The 19,643-nt window shown below is 39.8% G+C and overlaps 1 protein-coding gene across 2 annotated transcripts in view; it reads right to left on the bottom strand.

Annotated features, from left to right (window-relative positions):
• fbln1 (fibulin 1) overlaps positions 1–18,809 on the bottom strand; it is a 54,916-nt gene extending 36,107 nt beyond the window's left edge. For both annotated transcript variants that reach the window (XM_028451003.1, XM_028451004.1), the window contains exons 1-4: positions 18,565–18,809; positions 18,259–18,363; positions 13,864–13,972; positions 9,466–9,595 (exon numbers count right to left, since the gene is read on the bottom strand). In XM_028451003.1, the coding sequence (XP_028306804.1) occupies positions 9,466–9,595; positions 13,864–13,972; positions 18,259–18,363; positions 18,565–18,622 (402 nt within the window). In that variant the 5' untranslated portion in view covers positions 18,623–18,809. The remainder of the gene's footprint in view (positions 1–9,465; positions 9,596–13,863; positions 13,973–18,258; positions 18,364–18,564) is intronic.
• Between the last annotated feature and the right edge of the window lie 834 nt (positions 18,810–19,643).

Here is a 19,643-nt window from a genome sequence, read left to right as displayed (position 1 = left end):
AACTCTACACACGCATGACTAGCTGTGAATACATTTATAGACATAGTTATAGACACTTCCCCTTATTCAAAGCACAGAGCACTTAAACCCCAACAACACTGTGCTGAGCAGTACAGAGCAACATGCAGTGCAAACTAAAACCCACTGTAGAAGAGTTAATCATAAAAATCAAATCAAAAATCAAACTACAAACAGAACACAAAACAATGAAAAAACTCTTACTATTTTATGTGGACTATAAAATATCAGATTGATTTAGTCTAAATCTTTCTTAGTGAGTGATCTTAAAACTGACCATCAATTAGGTCTATTATGCCTCACTGATTTTTGGCTCAAAAATTAAGATTTTTTTGCTCTTAATGAAGCCAGCCCTCCCAGATATGATAATCACCATATCCCTGTGAGGGTGGTCAGGAGGGGGAGTGGCAGAAGTTTTTCACTCTAGTTTATCAGTCACCCCAAAAACCAAACTTAACCACCATTCATTCGAAAGCCTCCATCTTGAAATTTGAAATTTTTTCCCAAAAATAAATAGAAAAAAACATCTTACTGGTTATAGTTTATCGTCCTCCTGGTCCATATTCAAAGTTTCTCTCTGAATTTTCTGACTTTCTCACTGATCTGGTGCTGAGCACTGATAAAGCTATCATAGTAGGTGACTTTAACATTCATGTTGATGATGAAAACAACAGCTTAAATACATTATTTACCTCATTATTAAATGCAATCAACTTTACACAAAATGTATATAAACCAACAAATTATCTTAATCATGCCCTGGACCTTGTTCTAACATATGGTTTAGATATTGATCACCTGACAATATATCCTCAAAATCCTATTCTTTCAGATCACTTTATCCCTATTCAAACTGTCAGCCTGCTTAAACTCTGAGAGAAGAGTAGACTAGCAGATCAGTCTGAAAAAGCTGTAGCAAGATAAAAAGATTTATCTCTATCATCGCTTACCTCTGATCCATATGATATATCAACAGAGAGTAGCTGCTAATGTATACGACAGAGACAATAGATGACCTTGTCAACAGTGCAATGTTGTCACTGCACACAGCTCTAAATGCTGTTGCTCCACTTAAATAAAAGGCAATATGTCTTAAAAAGGTTGCTCCCTGGTATAATTCTGAATTGCGTCTTCTAAAACAGGCATCGCAAAATTTGGAAAGGAAGTGGCTCTCTTCAAACATGGTAGGAGTTCACACTGCCTGGAGAAAAAGTTTGTTAGCTTATTAAAAAAAGCTCTCCACAAAGCTAGAACTTCCTATTACTCAACTTTAATAGAGGAAAACAAGAATAATTGTTGGTTTCTATACAACACTGTAGCCAGGCTCACCAAAAGCCACAGCTCTGTCGAACCCTAAACAAAGCAGCTCCTGAAAATATCCCCAACATGTAGCTAATTAGTACTAATACAGAGAACTGGATTAGCACATCTCTAGTAACAGGTTTTCTGCCACAGGCTTTTAAAACCACTGCAATCAAACCTCTCCTTAAAAACCTACCCTTGATCCAAATGTTTTTTCCAATTATAGGCCAATATCCAATCTCCCTTTTGTTTCTAAAATTATTTAAAAAATCATTGCAGGTCAACTATGTGATTACCTACATAGGAACAATTTATACGAGACCTTTCATTCTGGCTTTAGAGCCCATCACAGCACAGTACTCTTAGATCTCAGTGCAGCTTTCGATACAGTGGATCATCATTTATTGATGCAGAGACTGAAAAGCATTTTTGGAATTAAAGAAACGGCGCTAGGTCGGGTTAAATCCTATTTATCAGACAGAACTCACTTTGTTCATGTTAATAATCTCTCCTCTGCGCACGCCAGAGTTAATCATGGAGTTCCACAAGGTTCAGTTTTGGGACTGACACTCTACATTATATATGCTTCCACTAGGTAACATTATTAGAGAACATATTATACATTTCCATTGCTATGCGGATGATACACAGATTCATTTGTCAATGAAATCAGACGAAACTCATCAGTTATTCAAACTCCAGGATTGTCTTAAATACATCACATCCTGGATGAGCATTCTCCTTCTTAACCAGGACAAAACCGAAGTGATTTTATTTGGTCCAAAGCACCTAAGAGAGAAATTATCAGAGCAAATAGTGTCTCTGGATGGCGTTACTCTGTCACCCAGCACCACAGTAAAAAACATAAGCGTTATCTTTGACACTTATCCTTTAACTCTCATATTAAACAAATCATAAGGACAGCCTTCTTCCACCTCCGTAATATCTCTAAAAGCAGGAATATTTTGGCCCAGAGTGATGCTGAAAAATGAATCCATGCATTTGTTACATCTAGATTGGACTATTGTAACTCCCTACTGTCAGGATGTCTCAATAACTCATTAAAAAGTCTCCAGTTAATTCAGAATGCTGCAGCCAGATTATTAACAGGTACAAACAGGAGAGAGCATATTTCTCCAGAATTGGCTTCCCTTCATTGGCTACCTGTAAAATTTAGAGTAGAGTTTCAAATCCTCCTGTTAGCCTACAAAGGTCTACATGACCAAGCTCCTGCATATCTTAAAGACCTGTTAGTGCCCTATCGTCTGGGCAGATCACTCCGCTCTCAGTTTGCTGATCTTCTAGAAGTTCCTAAAGTGTCTGGAAGTAGAACAGTAGGCAGAGCGTACAGCTACCAGGCTCCTCGCCTTTGGAACCAGCTCCCAGTCTTAGTCTCCCATTGCACCTTTAAAGCTAAACTCAAAACCTACTTATTTGCTAAAGTGTATATTGTATAATAGCAATAACCTGAAACAGACATGGTCGCATTTGTAATGGTAACAATCACTGACCATTCCACGTAATGCTCAATACCTCAGACCATTACGTGCGACTGTTAAACTCAAAACCTACTTATTTGCTAAATCATATAACGTATAATCTGTCTCGCACTGCTGGTATGAAAAATGCTTGCCTTGGCTGCAGCTTTTCACTACATAGTAGTGTACACGACTCCAAACCTGTCTGGTCTCATGTGGTATGAGACTGTAATCCATTGCCTGGACATGATATTAGGGGGAGGGGAATAACAAACCAACTTCAAAAACTTGATGTATGCCTGAAATGGCAGAAGGTTGGGCTTGGGGCTAGCAACCCCAACTCGTAAAAAACTCTAAACCTGAAAGTCTTGGAAAAAAAGATTATTTAGCTGCAGCTACAGAAAAATTGACAATGCACCTGGAAAACCACAATGAGACAGTGTGTCCGAAGCTTCTTCTGACCCCGAGACGTCCCACCAACATAGCTTAATCGAACGTAAGAACCATGTATGCAGCAGGAAAGACAGCCATAATAGTGGAGGAAATGAGGAGGTACAAACTATATGTCCTTGGTCTGTGTAAAACCAGGTGGCTCCAGTCAGGGCAGATTAAGTTGGCGAGCAGGGAGTCCATATTATACTCTGGACATCCAGATGACTCTGCACCACATACAGAAGGGGTGGCACTCATGGTTTCCACAGAAGCCCAGAGGGCCCCTATTAGTTGGGAACCCGTCAACTTAAGGATTTTAACAGCCAAATACCAAACTACACATAAGAAAATAAATCTAAAAGTAGTACAATGCTATGCTCCAACCAATGATACAGAGGATGACATAGGGCTGGGCGATATGGCCTTTTATAAATACCGCGATATTTTTAGGCCATGTCACGATACACGATATATATCTCGATATTTTGCATTACCCTTGAATTAACACTTTGATGCACAAAATCACACCAGTATGATGATTCTATATGTCTACATTAAAACATTCTTGATCATACTGCATTAATATATGCCAATTTTAAACTTTCATGCAAAAAAGGGGATATCACAACTAAGTCAAAGTTGACATAACTGTATTTATTAAACAGTGAGTGGCTCAAACATAAAATTGTCAACAGAAAGTGCACGTTCTGTGCAAAATTGTCACAGAGACATTTCAAAACAAGACATTAGTGCAGGATGCAACTCACATGGCATTTCAAAACAAAATTAAAGTGTACTTTTTGTACATAATGCCACTACAATATTTTAAAACAAATAGTGCCCTTTTGTGCATGTTGTCATTAAGATGACATTTCAAAACAACACTAAATTTAAGTGCACCTTTTGTGCATAATGCCACTAAGATATTTAAAAAAAAAAAAAAATCAAAAAATCAAAAAATCAAAAAAAAAAAAAAAAAAAGTCCGCGAGTTTAACGGTATGGTCATTTTCAACACCGCACAGACTACAAGCTGCGATATATCGAGTATATTCGATATATTGCCCAGCCCTAGGATGACATCAAGGAACTATTTTATAACCAACTATTGACTACTAACAGCTGATCAATGCTCTCACTTTGTCAACAAAAAAGCATAAAAAGTCCTCACATTTAGAAGCAGAGGCATCAGACAGGATTGGTATGAGGGCTGACAACAGAATTTATCGTGCTTAACAAGACTCGAGGACGGTGTCCATTTGTGGAAATAATATCAGACAAATATTGGGATTTAGCTTCTCTCACAGCCCTCTGATAAAGAGTGGGACTGTCCCTCAGTATCTCCAGCAATACAAGTAGCCTCTCCTTCTTCCAGCGTGTTTGCAGTGCTGTCTAAGGGCCCGAGTAGAGTCAGTTAACCAAGGATCAGCCTTTGGTTTGGTGGACCTATGCCTAAATGGAGCAATAGTGTCCAGGATCCCAGAGCAAGTTGCATAAAAGAATGAACATCTTCATGGAGGGCAGAGAACTTTGAGTACCCAAAAGCAGCATCAATCTCCCCAGCTGTTGAAGAAGTAATAATCCATCGGCAAGATGCAAGGACTGCTGACAGGTTGAGGAGCAAGAACTTAAAAAATAATGGCTAATTGATCTGAGATGGGAGTCATAGTTATTTCAAGAGGAGTCCATGGGACATAATTAAGTCCAGGGTATTCCCAACATTATGTGTTGGCCCATTTACAATTTGAGTTAAAGGGGACATATCATGGTTTTAAATCCTTCCTTTTTACATATAAATCATACAGTTGTGGTCTATATAAAGCGGAACTGCAATGCTTGGGTCTGAATTCCTCATTATTATAGCTCCACAGGCCCATTTTCTACCCCTTTTCTGACGTGCTTCTGAGAGCAACTCGTTTTGGTGCGGTCTCTTTAAATGCAAATGAGACACTCCATACCCCGCCCCCTCTTCAGGTGACACTCGGTTCAACTCCACCCTGCTCGGCTATTTTTGTAGTTTGATAGAAGAGATACGGCTATGTAGCGGCGCATAAACTTTTTATTCACACGTTATTTACAAAATGTCAACAACAGAAGACTTGTTCATCCAGCCTTACATGTTCGAGCCAGAGTCGGACCCGGCGGAGCGAGATGAAAATGAAGATGATGAACCTGCAGAACCCTAACAAGTGAGCTAACACAAGCACCGAGCTAACGCTAGCGCCAAGCTAACGTCACAAAATGCATTTTAATAGTCTTTTCAAAGACAAAAACGGCAAAATGAAATGACTAATGAAAACTTTAGACTTAAATTAAATCACGTAGGCCATATCGTCAAGGATCTAAAACGAGCACACAGCGCTAACATATGAAGACGGTGCAACTGCTAATGCTAACAAAACAATGACAGGGCCGTCTTATCATCACACTTTTTAGCGCTATTTACAGCTTACCGAAGTGCTCTGTTCATCGTCTCCAAAGATAGAAGGAATTGAACCCTCAATCAGACAAAGTCTTTCGGCAAATCCTTCTTTATACTGGTGGAGGTTGCAGAAGCAGTCATCCTTGAAGTGCTTCACGCACGCAAAAATGATCTTACCCACACCTACATTTCTGTGAAAAATAAAACTCAACCAGGCACTTCGAAAAGGTTCTGATGCTGGGAGACGGTGTAATGAAGCGTGTGGGTTACTACATCCAACAACCGAACATTTTGACTTATCCTCTCGTAACTTCGGCATCCTTGAGCTTGGACTACAAAATAAAAGCGAGAAATAAAAATGGCGGATTGCTCGAAGTGTTGGGCCTGGAGTCGATGTCCTAATTTGGCAGTTCTGCTGCAAATACTGTGATGTAATAGTTCAAAAAACGTAATAGAGAATAGAAAAATCGAAACAGATTGAAAAATATGAGCAAAACAGAATATAAAGATATCTACGGAGCACCTGAAGAGACTAATTTAATTTTTTCTGTACTTCTAAGCACTCTAAATATAAAACAAAATGCATGATATGTCCCCTTTAAGTCAAAAGACGTTAAAAGACATTTAAAATCAGTGGCCAACTGATCAAAAGGACAACAAACTTGGATATTGAAATCCCCACAAATTAGGAGTTGATCCTATTTAGGGGCCACCTCTGCTGTGAATTCAGAAAACTCCTGAATGCTGACTTACGTCATTCCTTTCCTCGTGGGAGAAGCTAAAATTTCAGTTACAAATCTTACAGAATGTGTACTGTAACTGTGCCCCATCCTGCTCCTCTTTAGGAAGGTAAGATCACTGTTCCATTTCCCAAGGTATTTAGATGAGTTGTTTGTTTTTATTTTTTTTGTTTTGTTTTTTTTTTTTCGCAGAAAAGCCTACTTACATCCATCCATCTCTCTTCTTCATCGTTTCTGGGTTTGTTCCTGCTGTCGGCACTAATCTAATCATGCAAGAATTTCCACCCTGGCAAGTGACAGCGTTCAGTTGGAGAGGCAGAGGAATGTTTTCATTTATATTTTAATTATTATTACATTATAATGCAGGATATTTATGGGAGAATACTAATATGGAATGATGGCGGAAAAGAGGGGTAAAATACAGTAGTGCCTCTGCCAAAATGGGAGGCTTGACAGTTATTGTGCTTCTGCCACCTTTTTCTCGCTAGATCAGTGGCGGATGCTTTAAGACTACAAGGGAACCTCAGCTTCCCCTAAAATCAGTGGTCAAATATGTAGTGTTGTGTGTACATTTCATTGACTAAATATATGACAGAACACATGTATGTTTAGTTCAGAATCAGCTTCTTATAACAGGAAACTGACAGTGACAGCGTGACGTTCTTCATTCATTACCGCAGCATCACAGTGTTAATAAACAGTGGTGAAGTTCAGCTTCAATTGACTTCAATGGGAGAGGATTTAGTGGTTGATCCACTGCAGTCAAACTAGACGCTCATTGGATAAATGCTCGGTTATGACGCACTTAGTCCCGCCCATCGGACGCCGGGATTCACAGGAGGTCTATGGAGCAGTGGGCTGGATCTGTCTGTTCCGGACGCTGGAATAATGGATGATGATTGGATGATCTGTCTCAGGCTAATTCAATTTTGATTGACAGCGAAATGAGCCAATCAGAGAGTATGACGTTGTAAGCACACAGGCGGGTTTTTCAAATATTTCAGTCCGTTGCTCTGTGTTGACACGGAGACTTTGCTGATCCTCTCATAGCGAATTTGTCTTTGTTTTCATCAACTTCTGACAAACCTAGTGTCTGTTTTTGGTGTTTGTGGAGACTGTTACTGCTTGTGTTGTGAGACTTTTGACCAAACACTCACACTCCAGCGCGCAGCAGCTGCGCGCGCGCGTGTGTGTGATAATCTACAAATAGTTGTTGACAACAAAATGTGAATTCTACTAGAATTCACATTTAAATAAACAGATACATTTTCTGAAGTAGGCAGAAAATGAGCTTCCCCTGCATGAAAGACCAGCAGCCGCCACTGCGCTAGATGTTATTGTGAGAAAATGGAATCTGTGAACTGCAGGCCGACACCTGCCACTTAGCAACGGTGCTACCAGCCCTGCGTCTAGCAAAAACGCAGATGTTTAAAAACCTCTTTATGCACAGTGTATGCAACTCTGAACCCTGCCACACATTGTTCCCTCAAGCAAAGTCTGTTTTTTTAATCCCTTATGGTAATGCATGGTGTGCCGTGCATCCTCCAACTAGAATACACGTAAAATCTCTACACTATGCCAAATTTTTAGGGAAATGCCTGTGCAGGAAGCTAAAAGCTAATTTGATCAAGCAGGCACTAAGTGCCTGTACTACGAAGCTGGATAAGTATATCTGGGATATCTCTCCATTAGAGGATTTCATTTCACCACACATTCTCCATCAAATAATAGCTGTACTACAAAGCAGGATTTCAAAACATTCACTTAAGACAGGTGATTTCGACCTGGTGACGTGCACACTCCAGTGACTGGGGTGGAGATTGCAGCATCAGACCAATCGCAATCACCTAGAAACTGTGTAGAACAACTTACGTCACGATTGAGGAATTTTTTTTTTTTTTTTTAATATGAAGACTCAAAATCCATAATTCACACCGAAAACAACACTGTTGCTGCAGAAAAAGCAGGGACTCAGGCTTCATCAGCTGACTGTAGATCAGTCCATCAGATGTAAAACTGTATATTTCCTAAAGGATGTCATACGCATACCTGTCAAGTATCCTGTTTTGGCCTGGAAACTCCCGTATTTTACCCTCTTTCCCGCCATCTTCCCGTATTAGTATTTTCCCGTAAATATCCCGTATTTTATTTATTGTAATAATAATTCAAATATGCCTTACTAAACTGAACACCGTCACAACCCTCGCGAGAAATTCCATCTGAATTGGCCTGAGTGGCAGTTCTTGCGAGATTAGTGCCGACAGCGGCAACAAACCCGGAAACAACTCAGAAGAGAGATGATGAAAGAACACTTTCCGGTAAAAAAACAAAGAACTGGTGTAAATACCTTGGAAAATGTGACAGAGAGTTTACCTTCCTAAAGAGCAGCAGGATGGGACACAGTTACACGTTCTGTTACTGAGATTTTAGTGTCTACCACTGCGGAAGGAACGACGTAAGCCACCATGAAAAATCAGCCAATCACAAACGCCACAAATATACACTGCTTTCAAAAAAGTGTTAAAGGATGTAAAGTCGCAAAACAAATGTGTCTAATAAGTCATTAGTGAATACCAGAGAACCACATGAGAGAGCATGAGAAATTATAAGAAAATATGTGATGAAAATAAAATGTTAATGTCTAACTTAAAGACAAGCAACATGAAATTAACAATAATATGCAAAGTGTTGACTTGTATATGAAATAAACACATGTGCTTCATATATACATTTATGTTTTTAATTAGGCTGTTTTATAATTTAGGATTTAGGGCTGGGCGATAGATCGAGATTCAAGATGTATCGAGTTTTCTGTTTTACACACATAGCTATTATTTTTCTTTCTTTCCTAAACACAGCTGTCAGAACTGCACCAACTAGGATATTCTAACAATGGGCAGGTCATTTTTGTTTTCGTTTTTACAGATGTGCTGTTGTGTTAAGTGTGTATATGTGCATATGATGTGTAATACGGTACTATGTATTGTCTCCAAAACTTAACAAACACATGCCGGTGTACATGCACTCACAAATAAACACATGCATGTGTACGTGCACTCACAGGTGCCCACACACCTTTGCCGTCTTGGTTTCACATGTGTTGGCGAAGAGGGAATCACAGAGCCCTTGCTCTTTGGCTACGTTGATGCCGGTAGTGCACATGTTATCCTCCAGCACAGTGACACAGCACTGCTCCTGCACAATCCTGTCAATAAGAAGGGCGCACACAGACACACACACACATTCTCAGCTCCATCAGGAACCTCCAGGCAGAGCAGCTCTGCTCATCAGCCCAGAGGCTAAAGGGAATCTTATGTTATGTGTAAGTTATTTTAGACCAGCATTTGGTCCTAAACTTGACATTTGTCCTCCTCCACATTGTGGCTTCAGAATAAAATCATGAAAACAAGCTGCGCCCTCATGATTAATGATGCAAAGTGAGAGAATAATATAATCTGCAGAAAAAAAACTCTACAGCCTACACAAAAGTCAACCAGTAATGTATTATCGAATAGATTTAACCCTTTTTATCAACACCATATAAGGTAACTTCAGTGGAAAACCTTATCATATTGTCCTGTATGTTATGGCAAATAGTAAAGAGCAATGTGCATGTTCTCCTTGTGTGGGATCTTTCGTTGACTTTGGTATCCCCCATCAACCAAACACATGCTATAGACACTATGATGGTTAAGATTGGCCCCACTGTGATCTTTATTTCATCCTAGAGTCAAGATATCATATACAAAACAAACACATAGGTTCAGAGCATGTATTGTCTTTTTTAAATTGTCACATAATAGTGAAGCACCTTCATCCTTATCACAGGGTGACTACATCCTGGATAAGCAGCCATCCATCATATCATATTCAATTTATAGCCTTAAAATAAAGCCCACCATGTACAAGCACCAAAAACCAGAACAAGCATTGTAGGGTGAGACTATAAGCTTTACTTCACTGAGCAGCATTGTTTCTATTCCTATTCATCCCAAAATGCTCCTCTTCCCTTTGATTTTTAATCACATGATATGGCTACCAATTACTACATTTTGCATTAACTTATATTGAAATATGGTAGCACCAAACAAAGAGGATAATTTGCATATTCAAAATACATATAGAACAAATAATGTGTTTCACTTCTAATTGTAGCCATTGAACATATTTTGGTGCAATATCAACAAAAACAACTGCAATAATAAAATCCAAAATGAAATGATGCTGGATACAATCATTTTCTTTCACAGATAAAGACATAGTGCAGGTCTCAAATCAACAAATCAAAATGTAAAAGATTGAAATTGCCGCTCGAACGTTTGTTTTGATCTCCACTGAAGACATTTTTTGACATTGTGGAACCGTTTCATGCATTGCATTGTAGGATGTGGAGTCTCGTAGATTAATGCTAAAAACATAAGGGTTTTTATTTCATTTTTACCAGATTTCTTGCGTTTGTCTAAAAAAAAAACTACCAAAGTGACTTCCCGACACATTTCTGGGGCCTCATTTCTAAAACTGTGCCTAGGTAAGCACACTTCAGCTGGCGTACGCTAAAAACCAGGAAGTGCATATGCAAACATTTTTATACGATTTATAAACGAGGGCGCACGTTTGTCCCACGCCTGTTTCCGTTTTTAAATCACAATCAACTCTAAATTTGTCGCACGTGTCCACCCATATGGTGCCTATAAAAGGTCTGGTGAACGCCCTAATGAATAGTCACTAATACAAATTTCACAGTGAACCGAGGGGCAAAAAAATCAAATAACACAAATTTCACTCAATGTTGAAGTGGACACACGCAGGAGAGCGTAGTTTGGTGACACAGTGAACATAATGAATGCCAGAAAGGCAGATCACGTTGCGTTGCCTCAGAACGTTAGACTGTGATTAAGGTGAAAAAGAACTGGTCAGCCATAGAAGCGGAGGAGAAAATGTGTATCACTCTCCATATGAAGAGAGTCTGTTCAACAGGTGGAGGAAAGAGCACACCGGAGCTCAGCCTCAGACAAAAAGCTGGAGGATCATTGAGGAACCCCTCTGTGTTGTAACGGAGGCTGAGGAGAACACAGATGCACTATATGTATCAGAAGCATGGAATTAAATTGTATTTCCTTGTTTGAAATAATAAAAATGAACAGGTGGTAAAATTTCTTTGGTACTATATGTAATTCATAATGTTTAATTTGAAGTAAAACCATATTTCCCATCAGTCCCAGGGTGTTTACTGGTCGATGGTGCTGGAGTGAGTGAGGCCGTGGTGCTCACGGCCTCTTCCTCCCTTTCACCGCAACACCTCGTCCTCACGGGTCCTGCTTATAGGTCTCATTGATCTCTGAAGATCCTCACCCTCTGGAGTCTCCTATGCACCTCGTCCTCCAGCAGTGCCTGATAAGTCACTGTGTGTCTTTACGCATTGTGAGTGCGTTCCATTTTATAACAGCTACAGGTGTTGTAGGCAATTGATCAGCCATTTTGTGCAATGATCATGTGATTTTAATTACAATTATTATTATTATTATTATTATTATTATTATTATTATTATTAATAATAATAATAATAATAATATAAAACTGTATTTGTAGGTGAGCACGTCACTCACTCCTTGGGGCTCCTTCATTTCTCCTTCATTTTTACAAATATATCCTTCATATATGATATGTATTGTGAAATGTGCAATGTTTGATTATTTCACACAAATGTATCAATTTCACACAGAGCTGTCTTTAATTTCATTCTTCTCCTGTTGGGGTTGGGGTTTCCAGTTTCTCATAATTTTGTGCCTAATTTTGAGCTGCCGTGGAGGCGCGCGCATTATCTCGCCAAGTTTGCTTTTTATAAGTCCCAAACGTTGCTTATAAGTGGCGTACGCTTTCTTTTGTACATACGCAGAGTTTATAAATGAGGCCCCTGGTGTTTTCACAGACTGAACGTTGTGGCAAAATAAAGGCAGATGTTTATTTTGGGGCTTACATGGAAAGATTCCAATCTGGCTGAAATTGAGTTTCTTGTGGAATAAGGTGATATCACAAAAAAAAAAAAAAAAAGGGAACAAACTCAAACAAAAATGCTGTCAAGCAAATCACTGTTCTCCTTGTCTGACAAAGAAACACAAAAAAGCATAGCACGAATTGGGACTCCACATCCCACAATGTATTGCTCAAAACTTTTCCAACAATGTCAATAACAAAGTGTAAATGAGTGGAGATGAAAATAAACTTTCGAGCGACTTTTGAGCAAATAGTCTTTGATTTATTGTTCTATAAGGCATGCACTATGTTTTTATCTGACAAAATAGCTTTAAGTATTGAATTCAGCTTGCACAATTTAATCAAAATGTATGAGCAACTATTGCACCATAATATGATGTTCCACTGTCATTGTTATAGTCCTGATCTGCTCTGTAAGAGGCTCGCCTTGGTGGAGTTGTATTGTAATTGAAAGATTAATCATACAAATTCTATTCAGTGTAAGACTGAAGGCATGTTTAGCCATCCCATTTAAAGCATGTGTTATTAGTAGATGAAACCCTGGTATCCAAAGAAAACCCTCACAATTACATGAAGAATTATCATAGAAATCAGATTTACACTGGGAAGCAAATCCACTGGTATCCACCCACCTCAGCTGTCTCAGAACACATGCCTTTATGGACCTTATGCGGCAAAAGTCCACAATCTACATCTAAAGGTAAAGCATTCTCATAAAAAGAGAATTATTTATGAACGCATCAGTCACACTTCAGGTCTGATCATATTTCTTTGGGCTGTTCTTCAGTCGGATCAGATAAGAGTGCTCTGTCTAAACACACTTTACAACACAAGCTCCCCTCTTCGATTCCCCACAAAGCTCTTTATCAACACTTACTAGAAATTTCTTTCCACATAAACTACAGTCTAGCTCAAATTCCCATCAGGACGCACACCTCCTCCGCACAGCCTTCTAAGGGCACAGCCACGCTCCCCTTTTTCTGCTCTTTTGTCTACTCCTCACTATTTTCTACTGCTGGATATTTTTTTTTCCATTCAGATTTCCTGTTATTTGCCTCCCTTCATCATCCCACTAATGTTTCACCTCTAAGGTATTTCCTGGGATTTAAAACAGCCCCCAACTTTTGACCGCCCTCCACATTTTCTGCCCCCTAGGTCAGCCTTGTGCTCCCACAAATCCCCACCCTGTCCCTCCACATCCCTCACACTATAATTTAAATAGATTTGGGATCACCCAGGGTGACTGCAGTGACTGTTGACGTAGAACACAGGAGTCCTGGCCCTGTCTCTGCAAACCATCTCCAGTTACCAGCAAACCTGTGATTATCAGCAGCAGTATGTCTTGTCTTTACAGCAAAATGTGGCCCTGCAGTTATTTACTATGTGGTACATCATCCATTAGGTCAAAAACACACAAGCAGTATAATGACTTTTCAATCGGAACAAATCCCCAGGGAGTTTTCCCCCGCACCTGCTCACCTGCATGTGGTGGACGGGGAAATGAGAGGGAGGGACGCACAGTCTTCGTTATCATTGCCTCGCTTCTGCCCATCTTTGCAGCAGTCATCCAGAGAGAGCTGCTGAGCTTCTATAAACACAAAAGCCATTAATCTGCATATGTATGAATTTTCACCTGTTAATGTCAGGATCTTTTCTCTCCCTCAATCATCTTTGTCTTTGGTGATTCATTTAGGAAAGGTTGCTTTATTATTGAGCTGCACTTCTGTTTACCAAATATAGCCAACAGTCTTCAACAGTCAGCCCAGCACGAGTCACAACAAAAATGAGTTGCACATGTGAAGAAAACCAAGTCTGCCACAACAATCCTTTTCTAGTACTGTGTCATAGACCTGGATAGAAACATATACAATGACTCATTCTTCTCCCATACCCGTTTTTTTTAAGTTATTTTGAGGGTAAAAATTCAATGGAATAACACATCGAACAGAAAACTACCAATTTATAACCAAAAACTACTACAAAATAATTTTGAAGATAATCTTCTCTGTTATGCAATATTCAATTAAAGCTGCAGTTTGCAGAATCCTCTTGCCGCCCCATTTTGAAAACGAAACTAAAACTCAACCTCCCAGACTGCTGTCTAATTAGCATCTTGATATGCCACACCTGTGAGGTGGGATGGAATATCTTTGCAAAGGACAAGTGCTCACTAAAGCCCTATTCGACGTCTGCTTTTTATGTGGCGCATTCGCACGGTATAACCGAAGCCTGAGAATTTGCTATAATTTACGGACATCCGAAAACGTGAAACAGTGTGTGGGTTGACGTTAAAACAACTTTACAGGCTTTTGACCACAGTTCGGTGCTGTGTTAATGCTAGCGCTAGCCAGCTGTATCAAATAGAATCCTACAAACAGAAAAAAATTATAATTCTTACCGCACAGTGCAAAGCAGGACATGATCTACCATTTGCTTCTGATATTGCTTCTTTTCTTCAGCCTTGCGTTTTCTAAACACTCTATTCTTTGTCAAAAGTAAATAAACCCGCATCTCGGTGTCACTGTCTGTGTTTAGCATGTACTGAGATTGATTATGAGCATATATGTGCATGCGCACGCATGCACACTATCGGAAAATTAATTTTTGCTAAAATAAGATAATACTTTAGTTTTATCTTATTGAACGGGCATGTGTTTTATTAGTTTACTGGATTAGGTTAGGGTTAAGGTTAGGGATGTATACGCATGGATGCGCATATATGCTCATAATCGATCTCAGAACGAGATAAACTTGGACCATGACACCGGAAACAAAACAACGCTTAATCACGCATCAGATCCCGCCCATTTCTGTCCAAATCACAGAGATGCCTATTTGCATTGGATTAGTATTACCACAGGACCTCGGAGTTCAGTAAAATATAGAAATTTTTACTTTACAAATTACTGATATGGCCAATTCGCACGGAATTAACATCACAGACATTCTCCATAATTATTACAAATCGCATGTGGTCCCTAGGTAAAACTAATCATGTGTGAATAGGGCTTAACACATATTTAGACAGATTTTTGAACAACATTTGAGAGAAATAGGTCTTTAGTGTGTATTGAAAATGTTTTAGATCTTTGAGTTCAGCTCATGAAAAATGGGAGCAAAAACAAAAGTGTTGCGTTTATATTTTGTTCAGTGTAGTAGACATAAAATTAAATGGAAATCTGGAGCATGTCGAAGCTCAATATTGATTATTTCCACTAAGCTAGGTTAGCTTCAGAAGATGGAAATTTAATTTGCTATGAAAAAGTTCAGAAATTGAAGGTTTTATGATGTAATAAACAAAAACAGGTCCTACGTGAAACTTTTAGATGATTTTTCCCCTATCACTCATGGAATTAAGTCTCATACTCTATCTGCTCTGTGCAGGGTTGCAGGAGCTGCCTCTTGCTAGGTTCCCTTTGAGCCTTGGGCCCGGCTTCTGTTCACTCTGGGCCTGGTCATTGGCAGGTGACCACTGTTTGGGGACGTTATCCTCAGCTCTGCGGGCGCGCTCGGATGTGTTAGTAGGGGTGGTGTTTGCTGCTGTTTGGCCTGGGGGTTGTGGGGTATAGGAACAGCACAGTCCCTTGAGACATGGTTCTGGCCTCCCTGGTTCCCCTCCATGGCTGCCTGCCTGGCAGGGATCCAGGGTGGCACATCAGTTGTGAATGCACTGACATGCCTGGTGCTTTGGGAAAGCTTTCGTTGGAGCTTGCCAGTAGATACGTTGGATTCCAACTAATAGCTCTATAACGTTTAATATTTGTTCCTTTACACCTTATTTATTAGACAAATCTATGATTTTTGAATAGAAAAGTCTTTAACTGTATAGTAAGATTTACATATTTTTTTTATTAGCCTCACTTCACAATAAATCAAACCTTATGTGGCCCCTGAGTGTGACACGCCTGTCCTGTATCCAGTGTATCCTACCTATTGATGGAAAATTTTCATCAGCTAAAAGTGATAAATATTTTGGCTCATTTTCTGCATCTAGGTCGAGTTTTTGTTAAAACCTGCTTCACAGAAATTGCTAATCCTGCATTCCCTCTCTCCAGGGACAAAGAAAGTTTGTTTTAATAAGCAGTCATACTTTAACCCTAAATCACCAACCAAGGTGGATATTTTCCCCCTAAAGCAGTCCATTGCTGATTGGAGACCATGAGCCACACAACATCACAGCATCATTTTAAATGCATCACAGCCAGCTGCAGCGCAGACCTAAAGTGAAACAGCAGAAGCTGTGTGGCTCCTTGTGTTTTTATCAAGCGAGGTGATCCAGGCGCAGCCCCGCTTCAGATACAGTCTGCAGCATGTCTCGGCCCTCTGTGATGTATTGTCTGTCTGGAAAATGCTTATTTCCATTCTGGATGACGCCTTTACTGGTGAATGCTGTTGGGTCTTGGCAGAAAAGCACATGGTCTGCCTGTGTCTAGACGCCTCATGTAAACAAGACTTAATGGAGGAGCTCCAATAGACAGTCAGATGTTCTATGTTAGACAACACAACAGAAGTGTTTCCCTCAGACTTTTATTCTCTCTCGCTGGAATAATAACTGTTTATTGAAGAGGAAAATGTGCAATTGATTTAGAGTACCATCGGTACATTTTAACAAATCACCGTCATTAACACAAACATTTAGAGAAGTGGTGTTGGTAATGACTCAGTGGCTTCAACTCTGACCCCTGACGTAGCCCTTTACAAAGAATGCAGTTTGCAGGCAAAGTATCCCCGCTGACTGTGAAAACGGCCCCATGTGTGACCAGAGTGCCCATTTGGACATGGTCGAACCTCAGGGACCCTCCTGGAGGTGTTTATATGTAAATCACACCATCCTGTCTGGGCCACCCTGTCTTGGAGAGAGGGTGGCCACCTCCTGGTAAATCCCTGAAGCAGCATGTGGCCGTTGACTCTAAGAGCAGAACACACTAAAGTTGTGATGGCTGAGAGCTCTCACATCACAGCATTTGTTTAACTAGTGCTTTGTAAACAGCTTGTTGTTTGGGATTTGAAAGCAATGTGCTGTTCAGCTGCAGTGAAAAGTCATTGTGCGTGCCGAATTGCAAATGCTAATGCAATTGTTTAGATAAAAACAACAACTCATACCAGTTAATTGTTCCTTCCTATCAATAGGTGGCAGTAAGTAAAACAAGAAGGCTGCAAGACAGGATCTCTTCTGTATGTTTCAGGAATTTTTACGATATGTGCCGTAGATTCTGGAAACTTTAGAAAACTGTTGTATGTCATATCACATTTGTATCTTTTAATAATACCAAACATTGACCTTTTTTTATTCCATTATGCAAAGTACAAAATAAAAATCATGCATATTTCACTACATGCAATGTCAATTTAAGATGACCATTTCAGGTGTGGTAAATAAATAAAATTGAATGATTTTTTTACATTTTTTTTATTTTATTAAACCAGGCTTTCAGGCAGAAAAAAAATAACTGATAACTTTTTAGGTATTCGAGGATCTCAGGGCATTGTTGCATACAGTCCTATAGATAAAAACATACATGACTTCTGGATATAGTCCATTGTTTCTCTCTCATTTTCACTCTGTGAAATCATGGGGTTAGGATTAGTGTCATGAATGCCTGGATTTAGAAATATGTCACAGAATATGTCGAGAAAACTGAAGTTGGAATGTTTAATTCATTCACATTTATCAAACAAAATGCCAGTAAAATAAAGACACCATATTAAAAAATATATTCAAAACTATTTAAAGCTTTGCTGGTTTATAACGTGTGTGTGTGTGTGTGTGTGTGCGTGCGTGTGCGTGTGCGTGTGCGTGTGTGTGTGTGTGTGTGTGTGTGTGCGTGTGTGTGTGCGTGTGTGTGTGTGTGTGTGTGCGTCAAAGCTGCTTACCTCTTTGCGCAAAGAGCGCAGGTGGCTCTTGAGATCTCCACGGGTCATCAGATCCATAATCACTAATGTGCGCTGTCCCTGAGAGACCACACCCAGCAGTCGCACCTACATCAAACACAATGCTGTGTTATCACACGCTCTAACCAGCTCCACTAATGAATCACTTCCCCCACACACACTGTTTCATTTCACAATGTTTGATCACTTTGACTCTTCTTGTATAAAGACACATATGTGTGTTCGCTCCTTATGTACCTGTAGTTTAGGCTTTGTTCCCTTCATGTGTGCAGTGAGTTATTTAGTTACCTTGTCCGTCTCCAAACAGCGCGCAGAGCAGCAGCAGCAGCAGCGCACACAGAGCCATGGTTCACCGCAGACTGAGCTCCAACAGCCGGGAGAGCCTGGCTGCTTTGTGGATACGTGGATCCTCCGGACACAGAGATACACTGGGACACAGAAACACTGGGACCTGGAAGTGTCAGTGACAGAGGCGAGAGACGCGGTTTGCAGCGGGACTGTAGCAGACTGGTGATGGGACTGTGAGGGGCGGGTTCATCCTTTTACTGCATGACACTCATTCATCAGGGACTCAACTCCACCCTCTCCCTGATATGTCAGCTCCTTCCCAAATTCATTCCAACTATGGAACTGTCAATGTAGGGGATTTCTATTCTTAGAGCTGGGGTTCTCAACATTGGGGTCAGAACCCCATTTGGGGTTGCAAAACACTGGGAAGGGGGTCGCCAGATACCTTCAAGAAACTTTTGTTTTTATTTTTATTTTTTAACAATTTGAGCCCATTTTTGCTTATTTTTACCCTTTGTCTGCAACAACAACAAACGCCTATTTTCATTTATTTATTTATTTGTTTTTTCCTTTTAATGCATTTTTGCTACATTACTCTCACTTCTTCCACTTCTATATTAAATTCCAATGCTTTTTCTGCACATTGTTTCCACTTTGAAAGACATTTTCGGCACTTATGAGATGAGATGAGATATCCATTATTTGTCCCACAAAAGAGAAATTTGCATTTCAGTTACATCCCGTCCAAGAAACATGAAAAGACAATCACATATAACATGGAAGGACCACTTTTTCTATCTAATGTTGCGTATGTTGACCCATTATTGTCACTTTTAACCTCTTCACCATATTTCTGGTTATTTTTGCCAATTTAACCATATTCACGATTTGTCATTCCCATTATTTGCCAGTTGAAACTAATTAACTATTTGTTCCTACTTTTTAAATTACATTACCTCAACCAACCCAACTTTATGGATGGGCCCTAAAAAGCTCTCCCCTTTATTCCCCCTTATAGACGGCCCTGTCTCCACATGACTGTTCTTAAACGTTCTGTGTTAAACCACCTTCAGGTACAG

This window comes from Gouania willdenowi, chromosome 6 (genome assembly GCF_900634775.1).
Source record: "Gouania willdenowi chromosome 6, fGouWil2.1, whole genome shotgun sequence".
NCBI classification, from domain to species: Eukaryota; Metazoa; Chordata; class Actinopteri; order Blenniiformes; family Gobiesocidae; genus Gouania; species Gouania willdenowi.
Note: the sequence above shows the minus strand (reverse complement) of the source record. Positions and strands in the feature narration are given on the sequence as shown.